Raw genomic sequence first — 27,489 nt, 5'->3', positions numbered from 1 at the left:
CTAGTGTGGGTCAAGAACCAGCAGGGCCAAAGTTTGTAAACATTTTTTCAACCACAGAAACATGAAGAGCATGAGCAAGCTCTTTCTGAGTACAGGTATAAGCTCAAACATAAAATAATGGGGACAAGGGAAAGGGGCTTTTTTTTCTAATCTTACATCACACAGTGAATCTGCAGATTCACTGGCAGATCAGCTTCCCTAATTGCTGACTGAGGGGCCTGAGAACCTGCATTAAATAAACTGCACCTAATCCTGTTAACTTTCTGATAACTTTCTACATCCAAGGCTAAACAGATCCTGATAACTTTCTACATCCTGATAACTTTCTACATCCTGATAACTTTCTACATCCAAGGCTAAACAGATCAGAAACTTATTCTAACCTTATCTTATCTGCATGCTTATTTTGGTCTTCCTGCTAATCCTGAGCCCAACTGAAAAGCCCTTCTATTTGCACACTCCAGTGCCTTTTCTGATCCCTGTTACAATTTCCCATTGCGCAGTGGTTTTACATTCATTGAAGAAAATCAAACTTGGCAATATTTTTTCAATGTACAAATGATTCTAAGTATAAAAATGAAGAAAGTAGAATTAGGTTACATTTGCTAAAAATTATCATATAGGATAATGTTTAAAATACATAACTGTGATCAAATTTAAGTTCGCTAATGAGATTGCTACCCTAATGGCTCTCTTTAGATGTCCTAGCCTTCATCTACAGAACCAAGACTTCCTCGATAGTACACATATCTGCTAGTTAATTGATGTTGTTGTAAACAGCAGGTTTATTATTAATTATCAGGGAAAGAGCAAAGGGAAAGCAAATATTATAGGCAAGTCTGGGTGACACAGGGAAGGTATTTTCCTGTCAGTTACACCCTGGGAACAGGACATTTCAAAGAGGAGGCATGACTGAGGCAAACCAGGAAGATTTGAGATACATAAGGGCCTAAACAAAGGAGTTCTCCTCTTGGTTCTTGCTCCAGGCTGCACTCCTGTATTCATTCACCCACAGCCATGTGGACGCCACTCAATGGACTGATGGACTGGAACTAGCCTGATGCTGTGCTGGACCCAACTCCGCCATGGAACGGAAACTCTGGACACTGGCTTTGCTTCTAGCTCTACTGAGCCCCTGGTTGTGCCACTTCCAGGACTGGTTTAAGGGAAATAGAACTTCAGAAATGCAGGGATGTAATTCCATGCAAATAAAGATCACTCATCCTCCCGTAGGAATCTTAGAAAATTCTCCCAACCCCTCAATACTCAGCGGGAAAAGGGATCCCCCACTTCCACCAGGGGGTACCCCACTTCCATCAATAGCAAAATGCTATCCATTATTTCCACAGAACTATTTGCAGGTTGGCAAAGATATCAATGAAGGATAAAAAAAAAACTTTCTTAATTGTCATTACTTGACAATATGCTTAGATTCTCAATATTAAATCTAATAAAACACTATGAAAGTAAGAACATGCCCATCTGCACACTTCAAAAATTATTAAAAATGATGGACAGGAATGGGGAAACTCAAAGAAGCAAACAGGGTATTCCATACTACCCATACTAATAAAGAGCTAACACGCTAATAGTAGATATGCCCTAACGGGTAATGACCAAGTCATTAGCATATTAGTTGGGTGTTGCTCTGGAGACAGGGCGGAAGCAGGGAGGTGCCCGGAGGAGGCGGGACCATCCTGTGCCAGGAGGGCAGGGATGAGAGCCATAGCGCCCCCCTCACCAGTCCTTCGCCACCCACCGCTGGCACTCTGAGGGCCCCGCAGCCCACCTGCCAGGGGAAGGAGCATAGTGCACAGGCTGGAGGCTTCCATGCTCTCTTCCTGTGACTGAGCAGAGCCACCATGTGCTCTGGAGAGGGGGGGGGAGGGGAGGTAGAGGGATAGGGCAGCGGGGAGGCCATCTGGGGAAGGCGGGACCAGCCCAAGGTGACTTGAGAGACTGAGGGCGGGGCTTGAAGTGGCCAGAGAAGGCCAGAGGGTTTGGGGGCTGGGCCAGGCACACTGGAGCTCTGAGTGGACAGGTTCGGGTGTCAAGGCAGGGGGGGGCCGGTGGGTGGGAGGCACTGCATAACTTCATGCACTGGGCTCCTAGTATACAATAATAAACAACCATGTTATTTCAATCACTTAATGCAAGATTGATTTCTTCCTCAGTTCACGGCCCAAGGTGGGTTGGCAGGAGATTTTGCTCTTCATGAATTCAAGCATCCAGGCTCCAGGGAGCACCAAGAAAGAGGGAAAAGAAACTCGTAGAGAAAGCACACCTGCTATTTATGCTTTGGTTCGCTCATTAACCTGGTGAAGCTGATCAAACACCCTGCATTACACTTAGCCCAGAAGAGGAAACTGACTGGAGAGTATCACCAACCTCTGCCATACCCATCATCCACTCCAATGAATACACTTTTCAAGTCAAAATAATTTCATGACAGTAAACAAAATATTAATTTGAAAACTTTGCTTTGAGGGCAACTGAAAGAAAAAAGTAGACAGTTATGGAACACAATATGAAGCATTTTGTTTTCCATTTTCTGGTGATTTCTAATAAAACTGTAGTTAATTATATTTGATGTAAAAGAAAAGATTATATTTTAAAGGTGCCCTATAAGAAATGAATTTCAGCATTTTTATAAATAAAGGTTAAATAAAAATGTGCTATTCAATAAAAAATAGCAGATATATATCCTGATAACAGCAGTTCAACATTTAAATCCTGGATTAGATGATCAAACTTGAACAGCCAACATTTTAATAACTGTCTCCCCCAATGTATCTCAAATGCACTCTATTAGCAAACACGACAGTTCAATTATTTCCATGGTGCTTAGCATTTCATGATGGCCTATTGCCAATAGAAGATTATGGGATGGGAAACATGCCAAAGAAGTTAAATGACTTTAAAGGCTAAAATATTGCTAGTGCTGAAAATTTAGGTTTATATGAAGCTAACGACCTTGACCCTGTTTAAACTCATCAGATAAGTAAATATATTGGCACCGACTTAAGTAATAACTCTCTTACTAGCCTTCTAAAGAAAAACAGATGTTAATTTTGCTACAAAGAACATTAGTGAAATTCAATGTCACATAAAAGGAAATATTAATTTATCACTTGAAAATAGAAAACAATTTAAAAATGCACTGAAAGCCCATAATACATCAATCTGGTCTACATCACTAAATCTAGAATATGAAAAATTAATCTATTAAAACAGAAAGAAAAATTGGAAAAACTACAAAAATGTGTCTAACATTGGATTGTTCAGGACTTTTATTTCTTCTCTGTCATATTTAACTAGTAAGGAAAACATGAGAAAAATATAATTTGCTACTCCCACAAAAATCTGAATGAGGGAATAGAACCATAGGTAACCAAGTGCCTTATCCACAGTAGGAATTTAATTAAGGCATATTGAGTGACTAAACGAATAAATAAATAATAAAGTTGAAAGAGGATTGAGTTTAAAGATTCCAGACCATGCTAACACCAACTAGCCACACAATGGCAAATAGGTATAATTAATTGAATGCTTAGAAGAGAAAATTAGAGCATCCCATAATTTAATAATCTAAATTAAGTAGAATTCTGTTGGGAAGTTAACATGAATTTGTAAGACTTACTCTACCTTCCCATATTCTTTAGCATGAGAAGGCATAACTATAAAGATTATATTTTGAAAACAGATATTCAAAGTTTTATATATGTGCACTTAAATTTTCATAAATTTATATACATTGTTTTATAAAAATAGTTTATTACAATTCTGTACAATGTATGAGGTCCCTTCACAAATTAAAAATAAATTTTACCCTATATAATAGGTAATATGCAAATTAAGCATCACGCCATCACAAAGATGGCTGTGCTCACAACAGAGGCAGGGATCCCATAATATAAGATGGCTTCACCCACAGCAGAGCTGGGGTCCCCGTAACACAAGATGGCTGTGCCCAAAGCTGAGGCCGGGTTCCGTAAGGAGCCTTAATGAGCAATCACCAGAGACCTGAGGCTGTGTGACGCTGGACCTCAGGCCATTACTCCCCCACCCAACAGGGCTCAAGGTGCACTCCCCACCCTGATGCTGGGCCTGGGGACTTCAGGCCACACCCCCCTCCCCGGTGCTGGGACAGGGGACCTCAGGCTGCGCATCCTCCCATCCCCGCCCAGTGCAGCTTGATGGGGGACCTAAGGCTGTACCCCCACACCTGGCTGTGCTTGACATGGGCCCTGAGGTTGTATCCCTGCACCTGCAAAAGCTTGGCAGGGGACCTGAGGCTGCGCCCTCTGCCCACTGGGGCTTGATGGGTCTGGATCTTGCCCAATGGGGGTTGGGCCAGCTGGGTCTGGGTCTTGCACAATTTCGACGCATGCGAAGTTGGGCAGGGACTTGACTCTGGGTCTCGCAGTGCGCCTCAGACTCTGACAGGAGGAAGATTTTCATATACATTTTACTAATTTTCTTACATCTCTGACACTTCTATTATAAAGGGCAAATAGCGACGTTAAAATATTTCCTCTAATTCCCTTTTAAATGTGCACAAATTTCGTGCACCGGGACACTAGTACTTTAAATAATTGAAAACTGAGAGGCAAGAGAGGAATGTATTTATTTCTATTCTAAAGAGTATTCTTAAAATAAAAATAGGTGCAAAAATAATTCACAGTGTTAGCAATACAATAGCTAACATGTTAATAGCATAGCTATCATTGGAATTTATTCACCAAATTGTTCATCGTTTATGTCACTGTTCATAAGATACTTATCAAATGAAAATCAAAGCTTTCTGGCTCCAGCTGAAGTCACTTTTCCAAAATGTAATTGTTATTATCTACATCTTACTTCAGTTTCCAGTCAAAATCACCAATGGATATTACAAAATTAGTTTCTTCTGCGCTCGCATTTCTAATTACCATGTAAGAAATTTTAAAAAGAAATAAAGCTGTAGATTTCTTAGCACCAATAACAATACTCGGGAACAGAATGGAAGGGAATGGACCCATAAACATGTATTACAGGTTCTGTGGAACAGCTTTTCAAAACGAAGTTTGAAGTACACTACTATATAATAAACTTGGTGTTTTGGGTCACCTAGGACTCCCTTACTTGTATCAGCCAGAGATAAAGTGAACAATATGTCAAATTAACTTGCTCAATTTTCTTTTCTCTACCTTTTCAATGCCCTTTAGGAACACCATTACTGAGAAGCTACCGTTGGCATTTACAGCAGAAGACCTGGTTTTGGAAGGTTGGTATTGCAATAGCTTAAATACCACAAAATTGAAAACTGCACAGTACCAGATGTTTCAACATCCTAAAAGGAAATTGAGATTGTGAGTGAGCCATTTTGGGTTGAAAAGGTGAGGGGTTGACTTAAAAACTTGTTGCAATTGCTGACTGAAAAATTAACAATTTAATATTTTTATGTATTATCTTTCATGTATTAAATGTGACGGTTATAAGAAAATAGACCTTAACATATTATATTAATCTCATTGAAACAGAGACTTCTATTTAAATAAGACATATTGTTGATAATTTAAAATAATTTAGAATCCATTCTTCTTAATGTTTTCAATTCAGCACAAATCAAATCTATCACCAAGGAAAATGCATAACTAATGAGAGTGAAATGCTTATCAGTATGAAATAACTAATCTATCTTTTAAATGAACCATGTAGAGACTCCATTTCATATGGAAAATTACAAATTGATATAGGTATCAAAAACAATTCCTAGAAAAACAATTATGTCTGGGGATGACATTTTTCCTACAACTTGCCATGGTAAATATCATTTGTTCCTCCACATGTCAAATAAGCAGTTGTGGTTTTGTCTATTTTCCTTAAATATTCAGACAAAAAAATAATAATAAAGAAAACAATTGTCTTTTCCTTGACTCTCTAGATTCTTTCTGGCTAGGAAAGCAATCATTTACAATATTGCTGTTTCTTTCCAAACTCGTTAAGAAAATATTTTAAACATCTGGTGAAACAGGATATGTAGGCAGGAAATACCTATGAAACATGAAGGGCCATAGGTTAGCTAGATCTGATTCTATAACATACAAAAAAAAAGCAATCTTATAAAAATGAATTCATTTCATATAAAAAATTAAGCAAATGCCTACTGGAATACATTATTATATTAATAAACTCTCAGTATTGATTTATAATATGTATATTCACAAAGCATATGTTATGAATACAGATAGGAAACAATACTGTCGCTTCATTTCCTTTTAAAATAAATAAAACATAAATTAAACTGTGTGTTTCATGATCTATGTGCTCTGTACTCTAATGTTCCGCATGTCTCTCAGCAGCACTGGTCGGTAGTTTTGTTCCAAAATTTCCATGTATTCAAAGTAATCACTCACTCGAAACCCATGCAGTGCTTCTTCCTGTCAAAAAATGTAAAGGGAACAGTTCATTAGTTCAGATAAAGAGACACAATTCTAAATTTATAAACTTTAAATAGTTGATGTATCCCTTTTTTCAAACAAGGAATTTCATGTTGTTGGTAAATGTGTGCTGTTTTTTTATTTAGTAGGCAGTGTATTGTATATGATAGCAAGAAATCAAGTACCTATAAAATAAGTTTGTCTGTTTTCAAACCAAAAAAAAATGCTATACAGCTAACAAAAAATAAAACAGACTCTTAGATAATGAAATCTTCCTAAGAGATAATGAAATCTTCCTAAGAAGACATACAAATGGCCAACAGATGTATGGAAAGAAGCTTGCTTCACTATTAGGAAAATGCAAATCAAAACTACAATGAGATAACACCCCTGAACTGTTAATATGGCTATTATCAACCAATCAAGTAATAGCCATCCAAGTGGTTGTGGGGAAAAGAATCCGCATTCACTGCTGATGGGAATGTAAGCTGGTACAGCCACTCTGGAAAACAGTAAGGAGCCTCCTCAAAAAACTAATAGAGCTACCATACAGCCAGCCATCCCTCTTCCGGGTATCCGTCAGAAAAACTTGAAAACATTTATGCACAAAGATACATGCTCCCCTATGTTTACTGCAGCACTATTCAAAGTGGCCAAGAATGGAATTTGCTCTACACTGAGATCACTTAGCCAACGTGTCCTTCGATGGATGAATGGATAAAGACAATGTGGTGCATACATGCCATGGAACACTATTCAGCCGTAAAAAAAAGATGAAATACTACCATTTGTGACAACATGGATGGACCTTTAGAATTTTATTCTGAGCCAAGTCAGTCAGTCAGAAAAAAGCTAAGAACCATAAATCACTGATAAGTGGAATATAAGACTGAAACTCCTGGATACAGTATGGAGGTTACCAAAGGGATGGGGGGGGGGGGGGGAGGGGATAAAGAGTAAAGGGAGCCAAATACATGGTGATGAAAGATAATCTGACTTTGAGTGGTAGGCATACAATGCAATATACCGATCATGTATAATAGAAATATATACTTGAAACCTATATAATCTTATTAACCAATGCCACCCAATAAAAAGGAAAAAAGTAAGGTAAGTCATTTTGAGATGTTAAATAGGAATAAAGAGTTGATTTTTAATCACCAGGAAGTGATATAAAAGTTTACCACAAAAGGTGTAGAACTGACTCTACATTGAGATCACTTAAAGAGTTTATAATGATGTCAAATTTCACATAAGAAGCAACAAATGATATAATAACAGTCACATAAGAGAAAGGGTTTTGTGAACACAGCTCTGCTCTTTACCCTTGGTAGACATAACCCTTTGTATGCTGTGTATGACCTACAGTATGAAAAATAACCTCACCAGATCAAAGGGGTCGAAACACGACCAATCTACAAGTTGTTTCTTCTGGTGGGTCCCTCCTGAGACACTTGGTAAAATTAAAAATGCCTGCATATCGTCCTAGCTGGTTTGGCTCGGTGGATAGAGCATTGGCCTAAGGACTGAAGGGTCCTAGTTCGATTCCAGCTAAGGCCACATGCCAGAGTTATGGGCTTGATCTCCAGTGGGAGGCATGCAGGAGATAGCCAATCAATGATTCTTTCTCATCTTTGATGTTTCTATATCTCTCTCCCTCTCCCACTCCATTCCTCTCTGAAATCAATAAAAACGTATTTCAAAAAACAATGCCTGGATATCATATTTCAAAAAGTTTTAAATCTCGATTTTGGCATTCTGGATTCAAGCTCCAAAGTTGACATTTTTCATAGTCTGAAAGTTTCAAGCTACTTGAGAATTTGTACTGAAATCTGACAACTGAGGCCTCTGTCATGAGAATTCTGTTTTAAAACGTCTGGGAGTGTCTAGATATCTGAGCTTTGATAAGCCCCCTAGTGATTCTTAGCATCAGGGAAGTTAAAATACTGTGGTTTTGGATAGAATATGAGGTTCTTAAACATTTAGAATAGAGTATGTGGCTCTTAAAGATTTTTAATTCAGCTGAAAGGCATATGTAATGACTAGAGAGACGATTCCATTTTGGCTGGGTACATGAAGAAACAGACATCGATCAGATGCAATGTGCATGAATGTTCCTGAGGTAGAACTGAAGTTTATGTCAGTGCCAGGTATCACTATGATATGTCATACTAAGACCTCTTGGGGCTAGAGGGGAGAAATGGGAACAAACGTATATAGTCTAGCTTTTAACTCAGTAGAAAACCGTTTCTTTTGCTGTATGCTCTACACATCTCGTTCTTAAACGAGAACAAGAGAGGGATGGGAGAGGAATGAACAGGGATGTAGAAACTCAAATAAGTTATTTTTAAGAACCTGTTATGTGCCAGATAATGTGTAAAAGTACTTTTATACAGATATCATCTCATTTCATTCCTCAAAAAACCTTATGTAATAGGTTTTATTCCACATTCAATTATACAGATGAAGAAACAGAAGCATAGAAAAGTAAAGCAACATGCCCCAGGTCCCACAGTTAGCAACGGAGCCAGAATTTTAATCCAGGTGACCTCAAGTGATATAAGGACGGTGCAGAAAACATCTGTAAACCACAGTTTACAAGATAATGAACACATTGCATCTATCCCCTCAGACAGTGAGTTATTTGTAATATGTATACTTTTGTCTCTGAAAGCTTAGCCCTCCATTGGTTTTTCTCAGTCTGATCTCCATATCTGAGCCTGCCAATGTGTCCTGGAGCTACAGCTGCAATAGCAACACACAAAGAAAATCCTGCTTGATGACTGACTGATTGGGATGAAATTAATCTGATTTTTTCATAATTTTAAATTGATTTTGCCATAATATGCAAGATTTACTTGAAGCATTTTAATTAAGAATTTTGAGCCTTCACAGTCTAATATTCACTGGGAGGCAATCTTTTCTTGGCCTGGCATTTCAGTGACATTTGTCCCCAGGTGGAATTCACAAACTAAAACCAAGCTCACTGCCAGCCTATTGGCATGCTGAGAGGAATGCAATAAGGCCAGTCTGTATGTGTGTCTTCTGTACGTTAGGTATCCAAGCTGGCTGACATATTTGAGAATACTTATTTTGTTGGATGGTATTTTTGTCTGGATTCCAGAATTTCTAAACCACCATTTGTCACAGATAAAAATGTCCAGGACCCCAGGCTCCAAGGACTACGTTCTTCTTCTTTTTTTTTTTTTTTTAATATATCATCTATTAACTTCAGAGAGGGAGAGGGAGAGAGAGAAACATCAATGATGAGAGAGAATCACTATTTGGCAGCCTCCTGCATGCCCCATACTGGGGATCAAGCCTGCAACCTGGGCATGTGCCCTGACCGGGAATTGAACCGTGACCTCCTGGTTCAAAAGTCGATGCATCAACTGCTGAGCCACACCAGCCAGGCAGGACTGTGTTCTTTAGCATGCTTTCGGAAGCTGTCATCTAGCTCAGCATTGACCTATTAATCACCATAGTGTGGGAATAATGCACTTAGTTGATGTATTATCCAACTCACATTTTTGTTGTCAGCAATGATATTGTGAAGAAGACAATTCTTTGCTGATATCAATTTATATTCCTGTTATTCATATAATCTAATATTTAGTGGTTTAATCAAAAGAGAAAAAATAAGGTTTTGTTATGTTTTTGCTGTTGTTTTATTTTTTGGTAAACTTGCGCTGCCTATGAGTGTTCAGCAGCTTTTGGTATAAGAAATTCCAAGTAGTATTTGACTGATCATGAAGAACTATTCAGTAGGCTAGTACATATGTAGGCATTGCATCTAGACTCTCCATTACCTGATATAAAATCTTGAACTGAAACCCAAATAAAGTCAAATAGGTTGATGTTTTCTTTATTTTCCTAACATGTCACTTTCTGTCTATAGATAAAACTTAAACCAGGAAAAGAAACTGCATCATTTCAATCTTCTGGAACCATTTCATTATCTGAAAACTAGAGGCCAACCACGCTTGAAATCGTGTGCAGGTAGGTCGCTTCTGCTTGCCTCAGCTGGCTGCCCCGCCTTCTGTCACTCATAGCTCTCCATCACTAGTAGCTCAGCCCCACCCCACCCCACCAGCTGTGAGAGCCGCTGCCCATTGGGTCATTCCACATTATGGCGTCACAACCACAGGCCCTTTATTAGTATAGATTATCAGGATAACTGATAATAGTGAAAAACATTTGTGTTTGTCAATATTTTGGAAATTAATTCAATTGGGCCTGATTATTTGAACTGATTTACAACAATCAGATATTTGTTTTATCTACTTCTATATAATGACTAGAGGCCCAATGCACAAAATTCATGCAAGGGGCTCAGCCCTCACAGCCCCAGCTGGCCCTCGCAGCCCTGGCTTCATCTGGAAGGTCGTCCAGAAGGGTGATTGGCTGTTCAGTCTAATTAGCATAATAGCTCTTTGTTATATAGGATTCCATTTCCTTTTGAAAATTAGTTTATTATAAAAGAAGTATTGGGAGGACAGGTGAGGGGTGAAGGAGGTCAATGGGGGGAAAAGAGGGAGACATCTATAATACTTTCAACAATAAATATTAATATAAAAATTTTACAAAGAAAGTATGAGCCCATTCTTTAAAAATAAAAAGTCCACATATATTATATATACAGAAGTATATATATAACAAGTAAAAGTCTCATATTATACTACAGCTTCTTTCTTCTCAGAAGCAATTATTACTAAATATGTAGAGTCAGAAAATAACATGTAATTTAAAAGAATATTAGCATGTCTATGACAAGTACTAGTGGAGAATTGTTAAGATCTTTTGTTTTTTCTCCCTTAGTACTAGGCTGAGATTTTAGATCAGAAAGTATAAAGCATAATCTCCAAGGTTTAATCCCTATGACTATAGTTAAAGGAGGAATTTTTGAATGATATAGCTATTCCTGACTTAAGGGATCTCCCAAGGAATATATTAAAAAAAACCACTTCATTAATCAAATTTTCATTATTGGTTAATACATCAGTAAGTGAAAAATGGTGTACAGAAGTTTATGTACTTTGCAAACAAGAAGACAGGGCTTAATAGAGTAGTAAAAAGGGTAGTGAATGCATATTTAAATAAACTACACTGGAATTTATCTCACAAGAAAAACAACTGCCCACCAAAGAGACCAGTGAAGTTGAGACTTACCTGCTGGGAAAAAAAAAAAAAAAAAAAAAAGTAAAGTCAATATCCGACAGGCATTTTTTTCTAATCCCTTAGATGGCTGCAAACAACAGGAGTAAGAAATGAGGTTTGTTCCAGGACAAGTACTAACGATTAATTCTTTGCCAGTGTGTCCTTAATTTGGATTTAAACCAATTCAATTAAAATTTTAGTAATTTAAATATGACTTAGTTAGTAAAGATAATTTTCTCCTCTCATTTAAAAATTCTTTCATTTTAAATTGATAGCACTATTCGTAGAGAACAACAGAGTTTTGGGACACATTTAATGAGGTCACTGTTTGCAAACTCTATTACAATTTTCCCGGCAGTAGTCAAGAAAGAGATAAAACTGCAATAATCACCATTAGTCAGATGTAGAGATGATAAAATATAAAGACACAATTGTGGCAGGAAGGAAGATACGTGACAACCCTTTGAAGAATTCAGTAACGTTTCTTATTCAATGTGACTAAAACTAAGTTCATTCATCTTTTCCTTTATACTTATTTATATTTTTGTTTATTCTATCAACAATTATTTATTGAGCACCCACTATGTATTAGGTACTGTTCCAGACATTGAAAATACATTATAAACAACATAGACAAAAATCAAAATTCTTGGGGAGCTTACTCATTTCACTGGGGAAGATTGACAAAAATATATATAAAATAATTTCAGCTAGTTATAAACAATACAAGCAAAATTAAAATAGGATAAGAGGTTAGAAAATTGGGGAATACACAAATACGAGTTCGGGACATTTTCATACTCGGAAGCCCCTCTAACTGACTATGTAGCTGATGAAAACACTCCTTACTGAAAAGAAATTCATATTTGGCCCTCATCATAATTCCCTTTTGTTTAACCCCCCCTGTACTCCAATTACCTCTTGCAGGTCCTTTTTTTCATTTTCTACCTTAGTTTTTCTTCCTATATGTACAAGCATTGTCTTGGTATACTTTTTCATTAAGAATGTTTCTAAGATCATAATTCTAGTGATATATGATAATTTGAGACCTTTTTAATTTAGTACTTATGAAATAATCATACTTAAAAGTTTGGCAATCAAATTATCAATAATATTTATTTACAGAAAATCATCATTTAATGGAAAAGAGCTCAGACAAATATGTAATGGTAAAGAATAAAAATAAAATTAATTTACATAGACATTAGTCACTGACCTAGAGAAAAACTAGCAAATGATAAATATTGGTTTTGGAGTATGTATGTCAATGTGTGTCTGTGGGATGATTGAGGTAATAAATGGAGGAAAACATTTTAAATTCAAGGAAAGATTTTAACTTAAAACAAATAGAGTTGAACTGCCATAAAAAACTGCACACAGAAAATACATGATATTTCCATATGTGTTTCCTAGAGCCCAGAACTTCAAAAGTCAAAATATTGTAAATGAGAAAGTAAGCAACTATGTTTGGGGCAATTTACTTAATTCGGTTCCTCAGTTTCCTCATCTCTAAAATGAGGATGATAAGAGTACCTACCTCAAAAGGTTGTCTGTAGGATTATACGGGAGTCTAGAAGAGTATATGACATTGAGTACCCCATAAAGATTAGCTATTAACTCTTAATTACTTTCCCTTCAGATAGAAAGACACTTACTTTTAGGAAGACCTGAAGATCTTGAGTCTGGGTGTGCTGTAGAATGTCTTGTTGTAGATGTTTGAAGATAGCTATACAGATATACACTTGATAATCAGGACCAAGGAAAATACAAGTAGCAATATAATGGCAGATTTCTATCCAATCTAAATAATTCCAAAAACACTGAGTTATCCACTGCAGACAAATCTGGAAAAAAGAGAAAGCAGTTCTTTAGAAAGTTTATATGGCCATATTTGACTTTCAAAAAGCAATAACCAATAACACACATAAAAACCAATGAAGAGCTTAACATTTAATAAAAATAGAAAGACATTCTGCACATAAGCCTAAAGTATGTTTCACCTATTCGCTTAGTGCATGAGAAAACTCCCATGGCCTTGGGACTCGGGACCTCGGGGCAACTGATGGTGTTCACACTGTACAAATGCCTATTGCTAAATGCCCTCTTTACTCATCTTGTCTCTTCTTCTTCATAACACCAGTCTGCTCTCTACAGATAACAAATGCTGAGAGACTGTATTAATTCAGAGGTGGAATTTTTTCTACCCTACCTATAATCACAGATGTATAATTATGCAGATAACAGATTGCTAAATGTTACATTAATGCAAATGGACTCTTGCTGAATCAGAAAACAATTTAAACCAAACAGGATTATATAACATAAAAACTGAAAGCTGAGGAAGAGATTAAAAAATGAGTCTTTCTAAAAAAATAATTTCTCTTACTTTCTGAATAATATTTGTTCTGATTATAAAAGAGATACATGCTGTTGTAGACAAACAGAAACGTTTAAGAAAAAATAATCACACAGATATCAACAGTGCTAACATTTTGGTACATGAATGTTATGGATAGAATTGTGTATTCCCTTAAAAAGTATATCAAAGTCCTAATACCACTACCTATAAATGTGACATTATTTTGAATCAAGGTCTTAAAGAAGTAATCAAGATAAAATGAGGTCATAGGGTAAACCCTATTCCAATATGACTGGCAATCATATAAAAAAAGGAAAATTTGGATAGACACACACAGAAGGAAGATTCTGGAAAGCCACACACAGAAAATGTCAGACTAAAAGACAAATGATTGATGTATGTGGAAACCAAGAAACATCTAAGGCCACCAGGAGCTAGGAAGTTCTTCCTAACAGTTCTTCCCCTATGAGGGAACATAGCCTTGCCAACACTTTGATTTTGATTTCCAGTCTCCGCATCTCTGGGACAGTACCTCTCTGTTTTTCTCTGTTGTTCTAACAGCCCAGTTTATAATACTTTGATACTGCAGTCTTGAGAAATTAAGACAATTATTTTCCAATATTTTAGTTTTCATAATGATCAACAAATTACCATGAAGGAAAGATTTCCTTTATTTGAACCTATCTTCTTCTAAAGTTTTATGTCTTAAAGAGAAGGGAGGGGAAAATGGGAACAGATAGGGTGGCTTATTTCAATTTATCATAGATACAAAAGATACAGAGACACAAATTGTCTTTTACTCTATCACTTTGTCCCTTTAAAAATAGTTTCTAAAATTTGTTTTATACCTCTGATTCAAATGTTTGGTACACCGATTCTGTTTTTAACTGCCCTTACATGTTGTAACAGTTTTCTAGGGCTGCTGTAACAAAGTACTGGAGACTGGGTGAGTTACACAACAGAAAACTATCTTCTTACAATTCTAGAGAAGTCCACAATCAAGGTGCTGGCAGGGTTGGTTTCTTGAGGCCAACCTCTTTGCTTTATAGATGGCAGTTTTCTTTCACACTCATATGGTCTTCCCTCTGTACATGTCTGCATCCAAATCTGCTATTCCTTTAAGGACACCACTCATACTGGGTAAGGGGGTACTCTAATGACCTCATTATAGTGTAATTACCACTTTTAAAGACCTTATCTCAAAATACCCTATTTCCCCGAAAATAAGACAGTGTCTTATGTTAATTTTTTCTCCCAAAGATGCACTAGATCTTATTCTCAGGGGATGTCTTATTTTTCCATGCACTAGGTCTTATTTTTGGAGGATGTCTTATTTTCGGGGGAACACAGTAGTCACGTGCTAAGGTACTGAGGGTTAAAACTTCAACATATGAATTTGGGGGGATACAACTCAGTCCATACCAGATGGTATCAATGAATTTTTGTTTTCCATATACTACTCATGTCAGCCATTAAACTTCAAATTTCAGCCATTATGGGCATATCTCTTCATCTCATCTTCTGGTAATAATTTCTATTTTGTTATTGATAATGCCAACTATATATGATCAAATATTTCCTTCTGTTTTTTATTGTAATTCTGTTCTCAGATATAAAATTTTCCTTTATAAATATTAAGTTCCCTTCTATTATGCTCCAAAATCTCTTCATTGAGCTTACTCTGATTCAATATTGAATCAGAGTATGTCTATAAATGTCTAATATTTGTCAATAGGCAGAATATAGTTAATTTTCTTTGGTCCCAACTTCACTGTCCACTTGACATTGAAAGGATTCTTCTTCCAGACCTCGGCCAGGAGGGTAAGTTGGCATGCAGAGCTCATTACCAACTTTCACTGCCCAGCAAATACCCACATAATGTGGCTCTACTGGACTGGGAAGAAAAATACCTGACTACATATGTTAAAGCAGTCAATGATTCTTTGACTAGAAGAGATACTTTCAATTCATTTAAAGCACTGTTGCCAGGGTTCTCTCTGTGTTTTTTGCTACAGTTACTAATGCTGATCAACTTATGACTACGCTTTGTAAATAAAAATGAGAATCTCTGGATAAAGGAAGGAGAAACAGCTGAATAGTGGAAATTAATACAATAGTCCCTGTAGCCAGAGAAAAAGGTCTCATTCAGTTCTAAGTTTCAGAGATAACTTAGCAAGGAGACAAAGATGAAAAAGGTCACAGGTTTTGTCCATCTTTCTAGTTGGCCTTTCTCTACTACTGGCTGAATGGTGTGAAACTGCTGATCACTAACTCTGTCTAACCTTTAAACCTACCAACTTCATATGTTCCAACAATAGACCCGAAGTTCAAATGTATGTAAGGAGATATTTATCCATCTTCCTTTATCCAAATTGGTTAAAATAAAGTCTCCCTAGAATCTGCAATTAGTTCTTTTTGATATAGTTTTTAATTCCATTGCAATTTTCTGGCATTTATATATTGGGTCGGCAAGTAAGTAATTGCGGATTTTTTAAAGAAAATCAAAGACAATTTTTTTATGGAACTAAATAACTTTATTCTGTAATGTATTGCCCATTTTGATCAATGACCTTTTGCCATCTTTCAGGCAGCATCATAATCCCACGTTCAAAAAACTTCTGGTTTTTATTAGCAAAAAACTGAATCAGGTACGATTTGACATCATCATCATTATTGAAATTTTTACCATTCAAGGAGTTTTGTAAAGATCGAAACAAAAAGTAATCAGATGGTGCAAGGTCAGGACTATATGGTGGATGTGGCAAAACATCCCAACCAAGCTCCATTAATTTTTGCCGAGTGACCAAAGATGTGTGTGGCCTTGCATTGTCATGATGGAATACAACACCTTTTCGATTTGTCAATTCGGGCCACTTTTCTTCAACTGCATTGTTTAATTTCATTAGTTGTTCAATGTAGACATCAGAATTGATCGTTCGGTTGGGTGGTAAGAGTTCAAAGTAGACAATTCCTTTGTAATCCCACCAAACTGATAACAAAACCTTCTTTTGATGAATATCAGCTTTTGATGTTGTTTGAGTTGGTTCACCTGGCCTGCTCCACGATCTTTTCCGCTTGATATTGTTGTAAACAACCCATTTTTCATCGCCAGTTATCAGTCGTTTTAAAAATGGATCATTTTCATTACGTTTCTTTAGCAAATCGCAGCTGCTAATGCGTTGCGTTAACTGTGATTCTTTCAGTTCGTGAGGAACCCATGTATCGAGTTTTTGAACATAGCCAAGTTGTTTTAAGTGATTTTCAATGCATGTATGTGATACATGAAGCTTCTCTGCAATCTCACGTGTTGTACTGTGACAGTCCGAATTGATTATTGCTTTGATTAGGGCATCATCAACTTCAACTGGACGACCAGAGCGTTTTTCATCTTTGAGTGAAAAATCACCAGAACGAAATTTGGCAAACCAATTTTGACACTGCCGTTCTTTTAAGGCTTCGTCACCATAAACAGCACATAACTTTTTATGAGCTTGCGATGCGTTTTTCCCTTTGCAGAAATAAAAAAGCAAAATATGACGAAAATGTTCCTTTTGATTTTCCATTTTTCAACGAATGCCAAACGAAAACTACAAAACAGATCAAAAAACTTTTTTTACTGATTAACAGCTGAATAGCCAACTATCAAATAGCAAAATGTGTTTTACATTTGTACTACGTCTGCAAACCTAAAAATTCAACTGAAGCCATATATGTGTGAAACCCGCAATTACTTAGCTGCCGACCCAATACATTCAAGCATTGTTTTATAGTAAACCAATGTTCTTTACACCTAATTACACTTAAAACATTTAAATAGCTTTTTGGGTTCATAAGGAAGAAAAATCACTTGCAAAATATCTGGAAAGAAATGCACCATATTTGGACAGACATTCAAGGATAAGAATCTGACAAGTAAAGATGGGACACAGGGAGCGAGACAGTTTAATTTCAAGTAGCAACATTAGCACATGTTTCGTGGTGGTGGTGGTGGTAGCAGAGATCCAGCAAAAGAGAAAAATCAAGAGGTTTTTCTAGAGTATATCCTGAGGATTATCCAGGTTAGCCCACTTGCTGACACAGCACAGTGCAATAATGAGTGATATGCCAAATGATGTTCCAAAGGAATTACAAGAGATAAATCATTAAATATATGTTCTACTTAAGCCAGGAAAGTTAAAAAAAATTCAATGAGGACAGTTTTTAATAAAAGTAAAACTGGTCAAAAGGTTAATTAGAACATGTAATTTTCTGTTCATTTAAAAGGAAAGAATATATATTTTAATTTTTATTTCCTTTCCAACCTCACTTTTAAAAGAAACTCTTCAATAAATATATAATTCTAACTATATTTTTTATTCTAGTTGAGATTATTTTTACTCTACAGAACTGTTATTTTATTTAGCAACCTACCTACAAATCTTTCATTAATCAAGTAATCCCAACCCATTAGTTGTCTATAAATTAACAACTTGAAAAAGCACTGCTTTCAGTTAGATCAAAATGAATAAGCTTTTAAATACAAAATTAATACCCAAATAATTACTTAACCACGTACAAAAGTAGTTTTCATGTTCTATAATAGCAATAAAATGGCAAATACTTCAATAAAACAATGGCATATACTTTAAATTTATTAAAGTGGCTCACAAAGAGAACCATTAAAAAGGCATTTTTAAATTAGATAACTTAAGAAACATAATACTACTGATGAGAAACAATGCTGTGGTTTGTATTAGATAAATCTGTTTGTTACATGTAAGCAGTTTCAAATTAATAAAAATATATCAAATTGATAAAAAGATGTCAAATTGATAAGCAGAATCCAAAGTGATAGATACCAAATTGATACAGTGAGGCCTAAGGCATTGCAAGTTTTTCCCACATTCTTTGGTAGTCTATTTTTAAATTACAGGATATATGTTAGGGACCAGGGAATGATTGGAGGTATTAGACAATGCATTGTATTAATCCAGATAATCATGGCAAAAATAAATTCTCAAGAACCTGTTGCTCCCTGACTTGGATTTTTAGAACTGAAAGAATGGATTATTGAGCTTATAGTAAATATTTAAGTAACTACTTTCAACCAGAATTAAACATTTTGTGATTCAAAATTCACAGAAGTATGTTGGGTACAGACACAGTAAGAGCTAGAATTGGCAGAGGAAGCGGGTCGCTTTCCACTATATGCATTCCTTGCTATATTTAGACTTCTCATTAATTTTAGGAAATTGAAAACTCAGCAGTTCTAATAACCGGATAAAAGTAAATGTAAAAAAATGCCACAAGGGCTCTTCAAAATAAGTATAAAAGCACATGTCATTTTAAGAAAAATACCATCTAACCAAGAGGAAAGTGTTTTTAGTAGGACAAATACAAGAGAATGGAGTATAGTTTACTGTTAAGAAATCTACCCAATATGTCACATAAACAGGTCCAATAAGCTCCGAGGTCAAGATATTCTTAACCATAAACATCTGCAACTACTGGCATGTGACCACATATACAATTCTAGGCCCTGGAAAACTAATTAAAACCTTTCTGATTCCAACAGCAGACACAGCTCTAGGCTTTCTTGTTAGATAAGACACAATATCTCACATAACAGATACTCAGTGCTAATACCAATTATTGCCCTTAGTTACTTAATCCATAAATTAGCCTTCTGAAAAAGATAGTTTCCATTATCTGTAAAAAGCCTACAAGTCATAGACTTTCAGAATGTCTATACCTTTGAATAACTGAACTTGAACTTGAATTTTGTGAATGGCTGGTACCTCCTATAAAGTAAACCTATCTGTTACCACAGGTCCAAGGAAAAGAAGCCAGTTTGGGTATTTAAACACAAAGGCATAAATACTTACAAAAATAGTTTTATTAATTTAAATGTATTTCCTATACCTGATGAGAATGTAATTTTCTTTAACAATGAAATCTGGGAATTGAAGAAATGCTACTCCCTTATAGATTACCTGTGATGGTGCAAAACCAGACATGTGAAAAGCTGAAAACACAAGTGGCACCTCTGTCTTCAGCAGCATTTCAATATAGTGAGTGCTGCAGAAATAGATGGGATGGATGCCAGATTCTATAGTGTCAACAGGTAGGTACCTCTGCATAAAAAAAAGAAATTGAGAGTGAATGAGTATGCAGCTAATTTAAAATAATCAAACACCTAAATCTTTGCCTCTGAATTGCTGCTTCAAAATTAATGCGGTGGGATCACAAATAATGCAAATATTATAGTTACATAAATTTAAAAGTCAGAATGTTAAACTCTGTAGAAAGCATAAATCTCAATAAAGGCAATATGATATACTTTCCGAGACACAGGAATGAAGTTGACACTTTGTAATTTTGGCAACTTCAATCCTTTGTGGAATGATGAAGGCAAGTGTTGTATTAAAGACTAAATGAGTGAGTTCAGGAGTAATACATGCTTTATTTTTTTAATACCTAGGATGTTTCAATATACCTACTTTCCTTGGCTTTGGCCAATGATTCCATAATGCTAAAAGGTTTTTGTCAGCTCTTAGAGGTATTTGCCTAATCCTCTTTTTCTAAGTTAATGTTAATCCAAATACAAACTTGTGTTACTAATAACTGAAATTGGGAACTCTATAAGAAATTTGCTCCCCCACCCCAAATAAAAGGGGGGTAGACATTGAAATACATAATGCATTCACATCGAAGTTCTCAGAGCACATATTTTATAAATGTTTTATACATATACTTATATGTATATTTATATGTCCATATACTATATATGTGTAGATATATAAACACAAATATTTACAAACTTGTATTTTTTCAGCAATATCTACATAAAGCTGGTTATTTTTAAATTTAGCTGTTAGATACAATTTATTATCATGAATGTTCATAATGTTTTAATGAGTTAGTATAAATACATCATTTAACCACAACAGCTTCTTTTAAAAACAAAGAAGAAACTTGAAGAAAAATTCTTAGATCCACAATTATATCTTATAGACTTATAATAAAAACTGATACTCAAATTAGATCTGAAGAATACATAATTAAGAAAGTTTCAGAAAGACATTTTATGTTCTTGCCTTTACTGTGCAACTCTTATTTTTAAACCTTTTTAATGAAAGAATGTTAATAACTTTTAAATTAAAACAAATAAAAATAACATAAAACAATTACAAAAGAAGTCAAATAATTTATTAATGGTTTTCCAGTTTTATCATTCATCAGCATAAATGATGATTTACCATTTCACATGCAGAAATATATATTTGTAGGAAAACATATTTTATGATAGGCTCTCAGGAAGATACCTCACAGTACACACACACACACACACACACACACACACACAAAACATTAACTCTCCATACTGATGACAAGACATTACATAGCATATTAAATGGACTTCTTGTAGTTAATTGCAGATTAATGTCTAAAACCAAAAACTAACCTTTCTATTGAGTAAATAAAAATAATAATATGGACTGCACAATGTGTTTCATTAATGAGTACTTAAAGAGTAAGATTAATGAATATAATATAATAAACATATATAAAAGCAAAAGTCAACTTATACATACATAACATGTTAATTTTCAATACAAACTTAGATAATACTTTTCTGAATATATGTATAATGAATTCGTGCCTGGGTGGGGTCCCTCTGGGTGGCCTGCAGGGATGGGCTGAAACCTGCAGTCCAATGCCGCCTGCAGCTCCTACCTGCTGCTCCCACTCCTTCCAGCCCCACTGCGCCTGCCTCAGGCTTGCACCCAATTGGTCCTGACCTGGAGGGCTCCCACTGCCGCAGCAGCACCCACAAGCCATGAGCCCTGCATCTGGCACCCTCCCAAAGGGAGTGGCCTGTGCGACTGGGCTGGAACCGGCTCTCTAACATCGCCCAAGGAGTCCCAGATTGCAAGAGGGCTCAGGCCAGGCTGAGGGACCCCACCTGTGCACGATCAGGTAAAAGATGGACTGTGAGAGAGCTCCAGGGCGTATCTGGCCCATCTGGCTCAGTCCTGATCTGCAGGACCCCAGCAGCAAGCTAACCTACGGGTCGGAGCATCTGCCCCCTGGTGGTCAATGCACATCACAGCGAGCGATTGAGCAACCTTAGCATATCATTATACTACACTTTGATTGGTTATTCGGTTGTTCTGCTGTTCGGTCTATGTGCATATTACCCTTTTATTATAGAGGATTGGAAAAAATTATGCCACACTTTTGGGTAACCAAAAAAGCTCCTAGCACCAACCCTGCATAGAGTAGCTTTGCAACAAATTATTGCCTAAATGACACGAAAATATTCTAATAATTGCACACAATCCCAATAACTTAACTATACTAATTTTATTAATTGCTCTATTAATTTCCATTTCAGAACTCTAATTTATAGTAAATGATGTTCATAAACCCAGATCAATGACAGCTCTGAGCCATACAGATACAACAAAGAGTATTCTGAATCATCAAATTATAAATTATGTTTGTTATACATTTAGTGTTTTTGATGTATTTTGCTTAGTCACAATGCTCTAGAGCGGTGGTTCTCAACCTTTCTAATGCTGTGGCCCTTTAATCTAGTTGTGGTGACCCCCAACTATAAAATTATTTTTGTTGCTATTTCATAACTGTAAATTTTGTTACTGTTATGAATTGTAATGTAAATATCTGTGTTTTCCGATGGTCTTAGGTGACCCTGTTAGCAGTTCTCAACCTGTGGGTGAGCTGGTATGAGTACCATATGTATAAATTAATACAGAGTTCTCTACAAAGAAAATAAGATCCCAATTAATTTAAACAGCATTTGCCGTAAGATTTAAAATGCTTCTTTAAAAACAGGCTAAAAAGTCTTACAGAAACATGCAGTCTTGGCACCCAAAGGAAAGCAGAGGTCAGGAGCCTGGAGAACTGCTGAAGAAACTGGAATGTTTTCTCTTTGTCCCCCAACATTATCATGAACAAAGACGATACAAACCAGTCATGGCCAGCATAACTCCCCTGCAGGCAGACTAAAAAGCACAGTTAAGGAACTGTTGTAATAGTTTACGTTACAAAATGAAATATAACTCCATTAATACTCACTTCCAGGATCTCTATAAGGAAAGATATATTAATGATACTTAATCCTCATTTTGTCTTTCATCAATTTATAAGATACTGATGTAAAATTAAATTTTATTAATAAAATTCACATTAACTATTATAATGTACCGTTTTCTATAATGTCCTGTGGAGGCCAATGGCACGAGCAACTGGAAGGAAACCTTCTGCTTTGTAGAATACTCTTCGCGAAGTGATGGACACAAAAGTACCATCTTTCTCCAGTTCAGGTTGTCCGCTAAATTACTGGCACAACCAAGTATTTTTAAAATCACACATTTTTAGATTCAGGAATGCAAATAGTTTGCATATTTTTTTTTTCTTCAAGTCAAATCCTATTTCTGCAATAAAACCGATGCAAATAGAATATTATTTTTCTAGATTGCAATCTAATTTTAAATCTTTCTTATGTATGTTTGAAAACATATTCCGTTAACTTCAATTATTCAGTTGCAGAGTCAATGACTAAGAATGAAGTTAATCACTATTCAATTTAATAAAATGCACATCTAAAATACAGAATAAAATGCTATGAAGATATATCAGAACAAATAAATCACTAATATAGGTTTAAGTAATATTTTCTATAAAATATATCCCATCAAGAACTTAAGTGTATGAATAAAGTTGAACTGTGAATCCACTTAAAAAAGGATATGAAGAGAAGATTTCACGTGAGCTTGCTGCTGTGTCAGGAATCTCTCACAGTGCTTTAACACCCACGTCAGATCACTTTCCGCACTCTCTTTTAACAGGTTGAGGAACTTGCCATACCTACATTAAAAATCCACAAAACATACAAAAGGATAAAGTTTAGGCCCTGTATGGTAAATCCGTTTATAGAAATCTCTCTAAGTGGAGTCCTCTTAAAATTTCAAGATTTTAAGTTTTCAAATTTCTATAATACTTCCGGCATAGCTACTTTAGGAAAAAAATGACAATATACTAGTATGGTACCAATAATTATGATATATTTGAATTAGCAGTATTCATCTGGTGAATACTGGTAACCTTAAAGGAAAATAAAACAATAATGAGAGAAAACATACATACCATAGATTGACAAATAGAATATAAGTATTTTTTTTAACCAGAACTTAATCTAAAACACAGAAAATTGACAAAGTCAAATGTTAAATCTAAGAAGCAATTTTTGAGTTCATCTGTTCCAATGACTTTAAATGGGAGTGGTACTTCCCAGGGGGCCACTTTGGAATCCCATGGGGGCATTTTTTATTGTCATAGTGACTGGGGCACCAGTGGCAGGCGGTGAGTGAGGGCCAGGAGGTTAGACATGGGACAACATGATAACAACGTGCAATGCCCCGCCTGTTATTTTGCATGGGTTGGATCTGAAACTAATTGTTTTATATAAAATGTTTTCCTACATTTTTTACATATTCTGAATGCAACTGGGTGCAAAACAGGGAAAGCTAGTACTTTATCTGAAGCCTTTCTAAGCACTGTTCACCATTTTGGAAAGTCGTTTTGCCAGTGGCAACTCTTGCAGGATTTGAAGCCCCAAAATAAAGCCTCCGTTTGCAGCTGCCAGTCATGAAGAGGAGTGCCAGCTATGTCTTAGGCTGTAATTTTATATACAAACATTTCATTATAAACCATTTTCCACTTACTTCTTACCAATAAGATATTATAATAATTTTTTAAAACATGTGACTTACATTATCTATGGATTCCATTTCACAACAGAAATAGGGTATTTAACATAAAAACAAGGTTTCAAAACTTAATCCCTGTGTTATATGCCTTATGTGATAAAGGTGGGTGAGCTATTTGAGTACCATAGTTTTCATTCCAAGGCTATGAAGTTACAAAAACACCCAGTCTTTTCAACATCTTTCACATGTATATTCCTAAAACTTGATTGTGATTCTTTTCCTTCTGAATGAGACTATCAAGGTCCCATTTAAAAGCAAGAATGAGGGTGGAGGTGGTCGAGGACTTAGCCCTTAACTCCCAGACTGCTGTTTAGCTTGTCCATCTCCGTTGAAAATTACAATTTGAGTACAAAAACCTCAAACTACTCTAATTGGTTTATTCATTTTAACTTCTGCATCTATCCTTAAGATACTTTTGTAATCATCACCATAGCTTGATAAGCTAATCATATTTTAGAAATGGCATCATTGTGCTGCCAGTGTTCTGATTTTTATAATGTTATTTGTGGGGGGAAATCTGATAGTCATAGAGGCTTAAATACACTGAAATTAAATTCTGAAATAATAATATATCATAACTGGTTTACCTATAGAGGTAATTTCTAATATTCTAAAAATAAAATTATCTTCTGAATGATAAATTCTGCATTTAAAATATACCAAAATAAAATATACTAAATAGTTGGTTGTTAAATTAAATACTATTAAACACATATCAGGTAGATAAAAAAAATTCTAGATATACACAAGGGAGATATATTCCCCTGACAGTCACTTTATAAAAAAATCTTTATTGTTGAAAGTATGATAGATGTCTCCTTTTTCCTCACACTGACCTTCACAGCCCACCCTTGCCCCCCACCCCTGCCTTCACCTCCCTAGTGTCTGTGTCCATGGGTTACACAGATAAGCATACAAGTTCTTTGCTGATCTCTAACCACCCACCCACCTGACAGTTATTTTAACGCCAAGCTGCTGCACCAATGAAAGACTTTCATTCTTCACATCTGCATCAGTAGCTAAAAACAATAGGAAACTGGGTTATAAAAATGTACAAAAGTCTACGTAATAATCACATTTTAATTGAAAATTGATGAAAGCAATATTTTTTACATATTTTACTGTGAATTTTGAAAACACTGATGAATTTGTTCTTTTAAGAACTGTTAATTATGTTTTCAAAGGAATTAACAGGAAAATTTTTACAAATAACTTTTCTCCTATAAAAGCATTTTTAAAAGCATATTAAATACAAAACAATCATAGTTTTGAATCAATCTATTTTCACTCGGTTCTCAGAACACAAAAGCTATTAACCCCAAAACAGTCTAGAGTATTTCACTTTCATTAAGCAAACTATATATAACATTCTGAATTACAAATACAATATATATACACATATGTGTATATATGTATACATGTATGTATGTATATGAGTGGGTGTATATGTATATACATATGCATATATATATATATATCCATTTACTTCTTAAAGATTTAGGCATGAGTGTCAGGAAGTAATAATCAGTATTCTACTTATAATGTACAACAATGTATGGGGGTGGAGTGAACAAGTTTCTTCCTCAGGCGAATTCTCTGTGAAGTAGGAAGTACCAAATGTGAAAAAGGGATTCTCTTTTCTCCACATTCTCACCAACACTTCTTGTTTGTTGATTTACGATGATAGTTAGATGAAATAATCCAGTCAGACAAGACAAATACCATATGATTTCACTTATATGTGGAATATAATTAACAAAATAAACTAACAAACAAAATAGAAACAAAGTTATACAGAGATAGACTGTCAGAGAGGAACTGGGTGAAAAAAAAGGGATTAAGAAAAAAAAACACATAAAACAAAAAACCTTATAGATAACGGTATGTGATTATCAGAGGAAGAGGGGGGTGGGGATAAAAGAGGGTAAAATGGGGATAAATGGTGATGAAAGGAGACTTGTCTTGGGGTGGTGAACACATAATACAATATACAGATGTTGTATTATGAAACTGTATCCCTGAAACCTATATAATTTTATTAATGTCACCCCAATAAATTCGATTTAAAAAAAGCACCTGGAAAGATTTACCTATTAATAAAAATACAAAGACATTTTTTAAAAGGAGGGGTTGTTCAGATGGAGAACCATTAAGAGAGGTTGAAAGTTTAGATTAGTCCTTGAGAACATTGGATGGCCAAGCTAACAATGAACACTAAAAGCATCACTAGATAGCACTGAAGGTCCAGTTGAAATTTTCAGTTTTGGGCTGAAGAAATGGTAGTGTGCATATACACAAATATACAAGATTAAGGAAATTGTCCAAAATCACGTATTATCTAGTGGTAGAGCAGACCAAAGGCTACATTTTCCGAATCTCACATCACAAATTTCCTTTTCCTCCCATTACATACTGATGCATCGCATACTATCAATATAATCTGCTTAACCCATGGACTCATTCATTCCTTGTAATAGACCTTTCTGATAAAGTAGGTGTAGCACACCAGGCTAGAAGCTATGTAAGGATAAAAGATAAATAATACATCATGTTCTAAAGGAACTTTCCATGTAGTGTCAGAGATAAAATTTGTATATAGATAGCTCTAATTTTTTAAAGTGCTCAGAAGAGTAAGAGAGGTACAGATAAAATGTTATGTGAATTCAGAAAAGGGAGAGATTAGGAAGGCAAGGCATTTAAATTGAACCTTAAAATATAGGTAGACTTGAGATCTATAGAGATAGGGAAGAACAAATCAAGCATTGCTGTTATCAAA

General features: G+C 35.5%; 1 protein-coding gene across 2 annotated transcripts in view; it reads right to left on the bottom strand.

Annotated features, from left to right (window-relative positions):
* Positions 1–4,608: 4,608 nt before the first annotated feature.
* TBC1D32 (TBC1 domain family member 32) overlaps positions 4,609–27,489 on the bottom strand; it is a 103,480-nt gene continuing 80,599 nt past the window's right edge. For both annotated transcript variants that reach the window (XM_084889605.1, XM_084889606.1), the window contains exons 28-33: positions 25,663–25,732; positions 23,696–23,811; positions 22,792–22,946; positions 19,911–20,051; positions 13,235–13,423; positions 4,609–6,422 (exon numbers count right to left, since the gene is read on the bottom strand). In XM_084889605.1, coding sequence (XP_084745731.1) covers positions 6,303–6,422; positions 13,235–13,423; positions 19,911–20,051; positions 22,792–22,946; positions 23,696–23,811; positions 25,663–25,732 — 791 coding nt within the window. In that variant the 3' untranslated portion in view covers positions 4,609–6,302. The remainder of the gene's footprint in view (positions 6,423–13,234; positions 13,424–19,910; positions 20,052–22,791; positions 22,947–23,695; positions 23,812–25,662; positions 25,733–27,489) is intronic.

This window comes from Pipistrellus hanaki (genome assembly GCF_964339955.1).
Source record: "Pipistrellus hanaki genome assembly, chromosome: 7".
NCBI lineage: Eukaryota > Metazoa > Chordata > Mammalia > Chiroptera > Vespertilionidae > Pipistrellus > Pipistrellus hanaki.
Note: the sequence above shows the minus strand (reverse complement) of the source record. Positions and strands in the feature narration are given on the sequence as shown.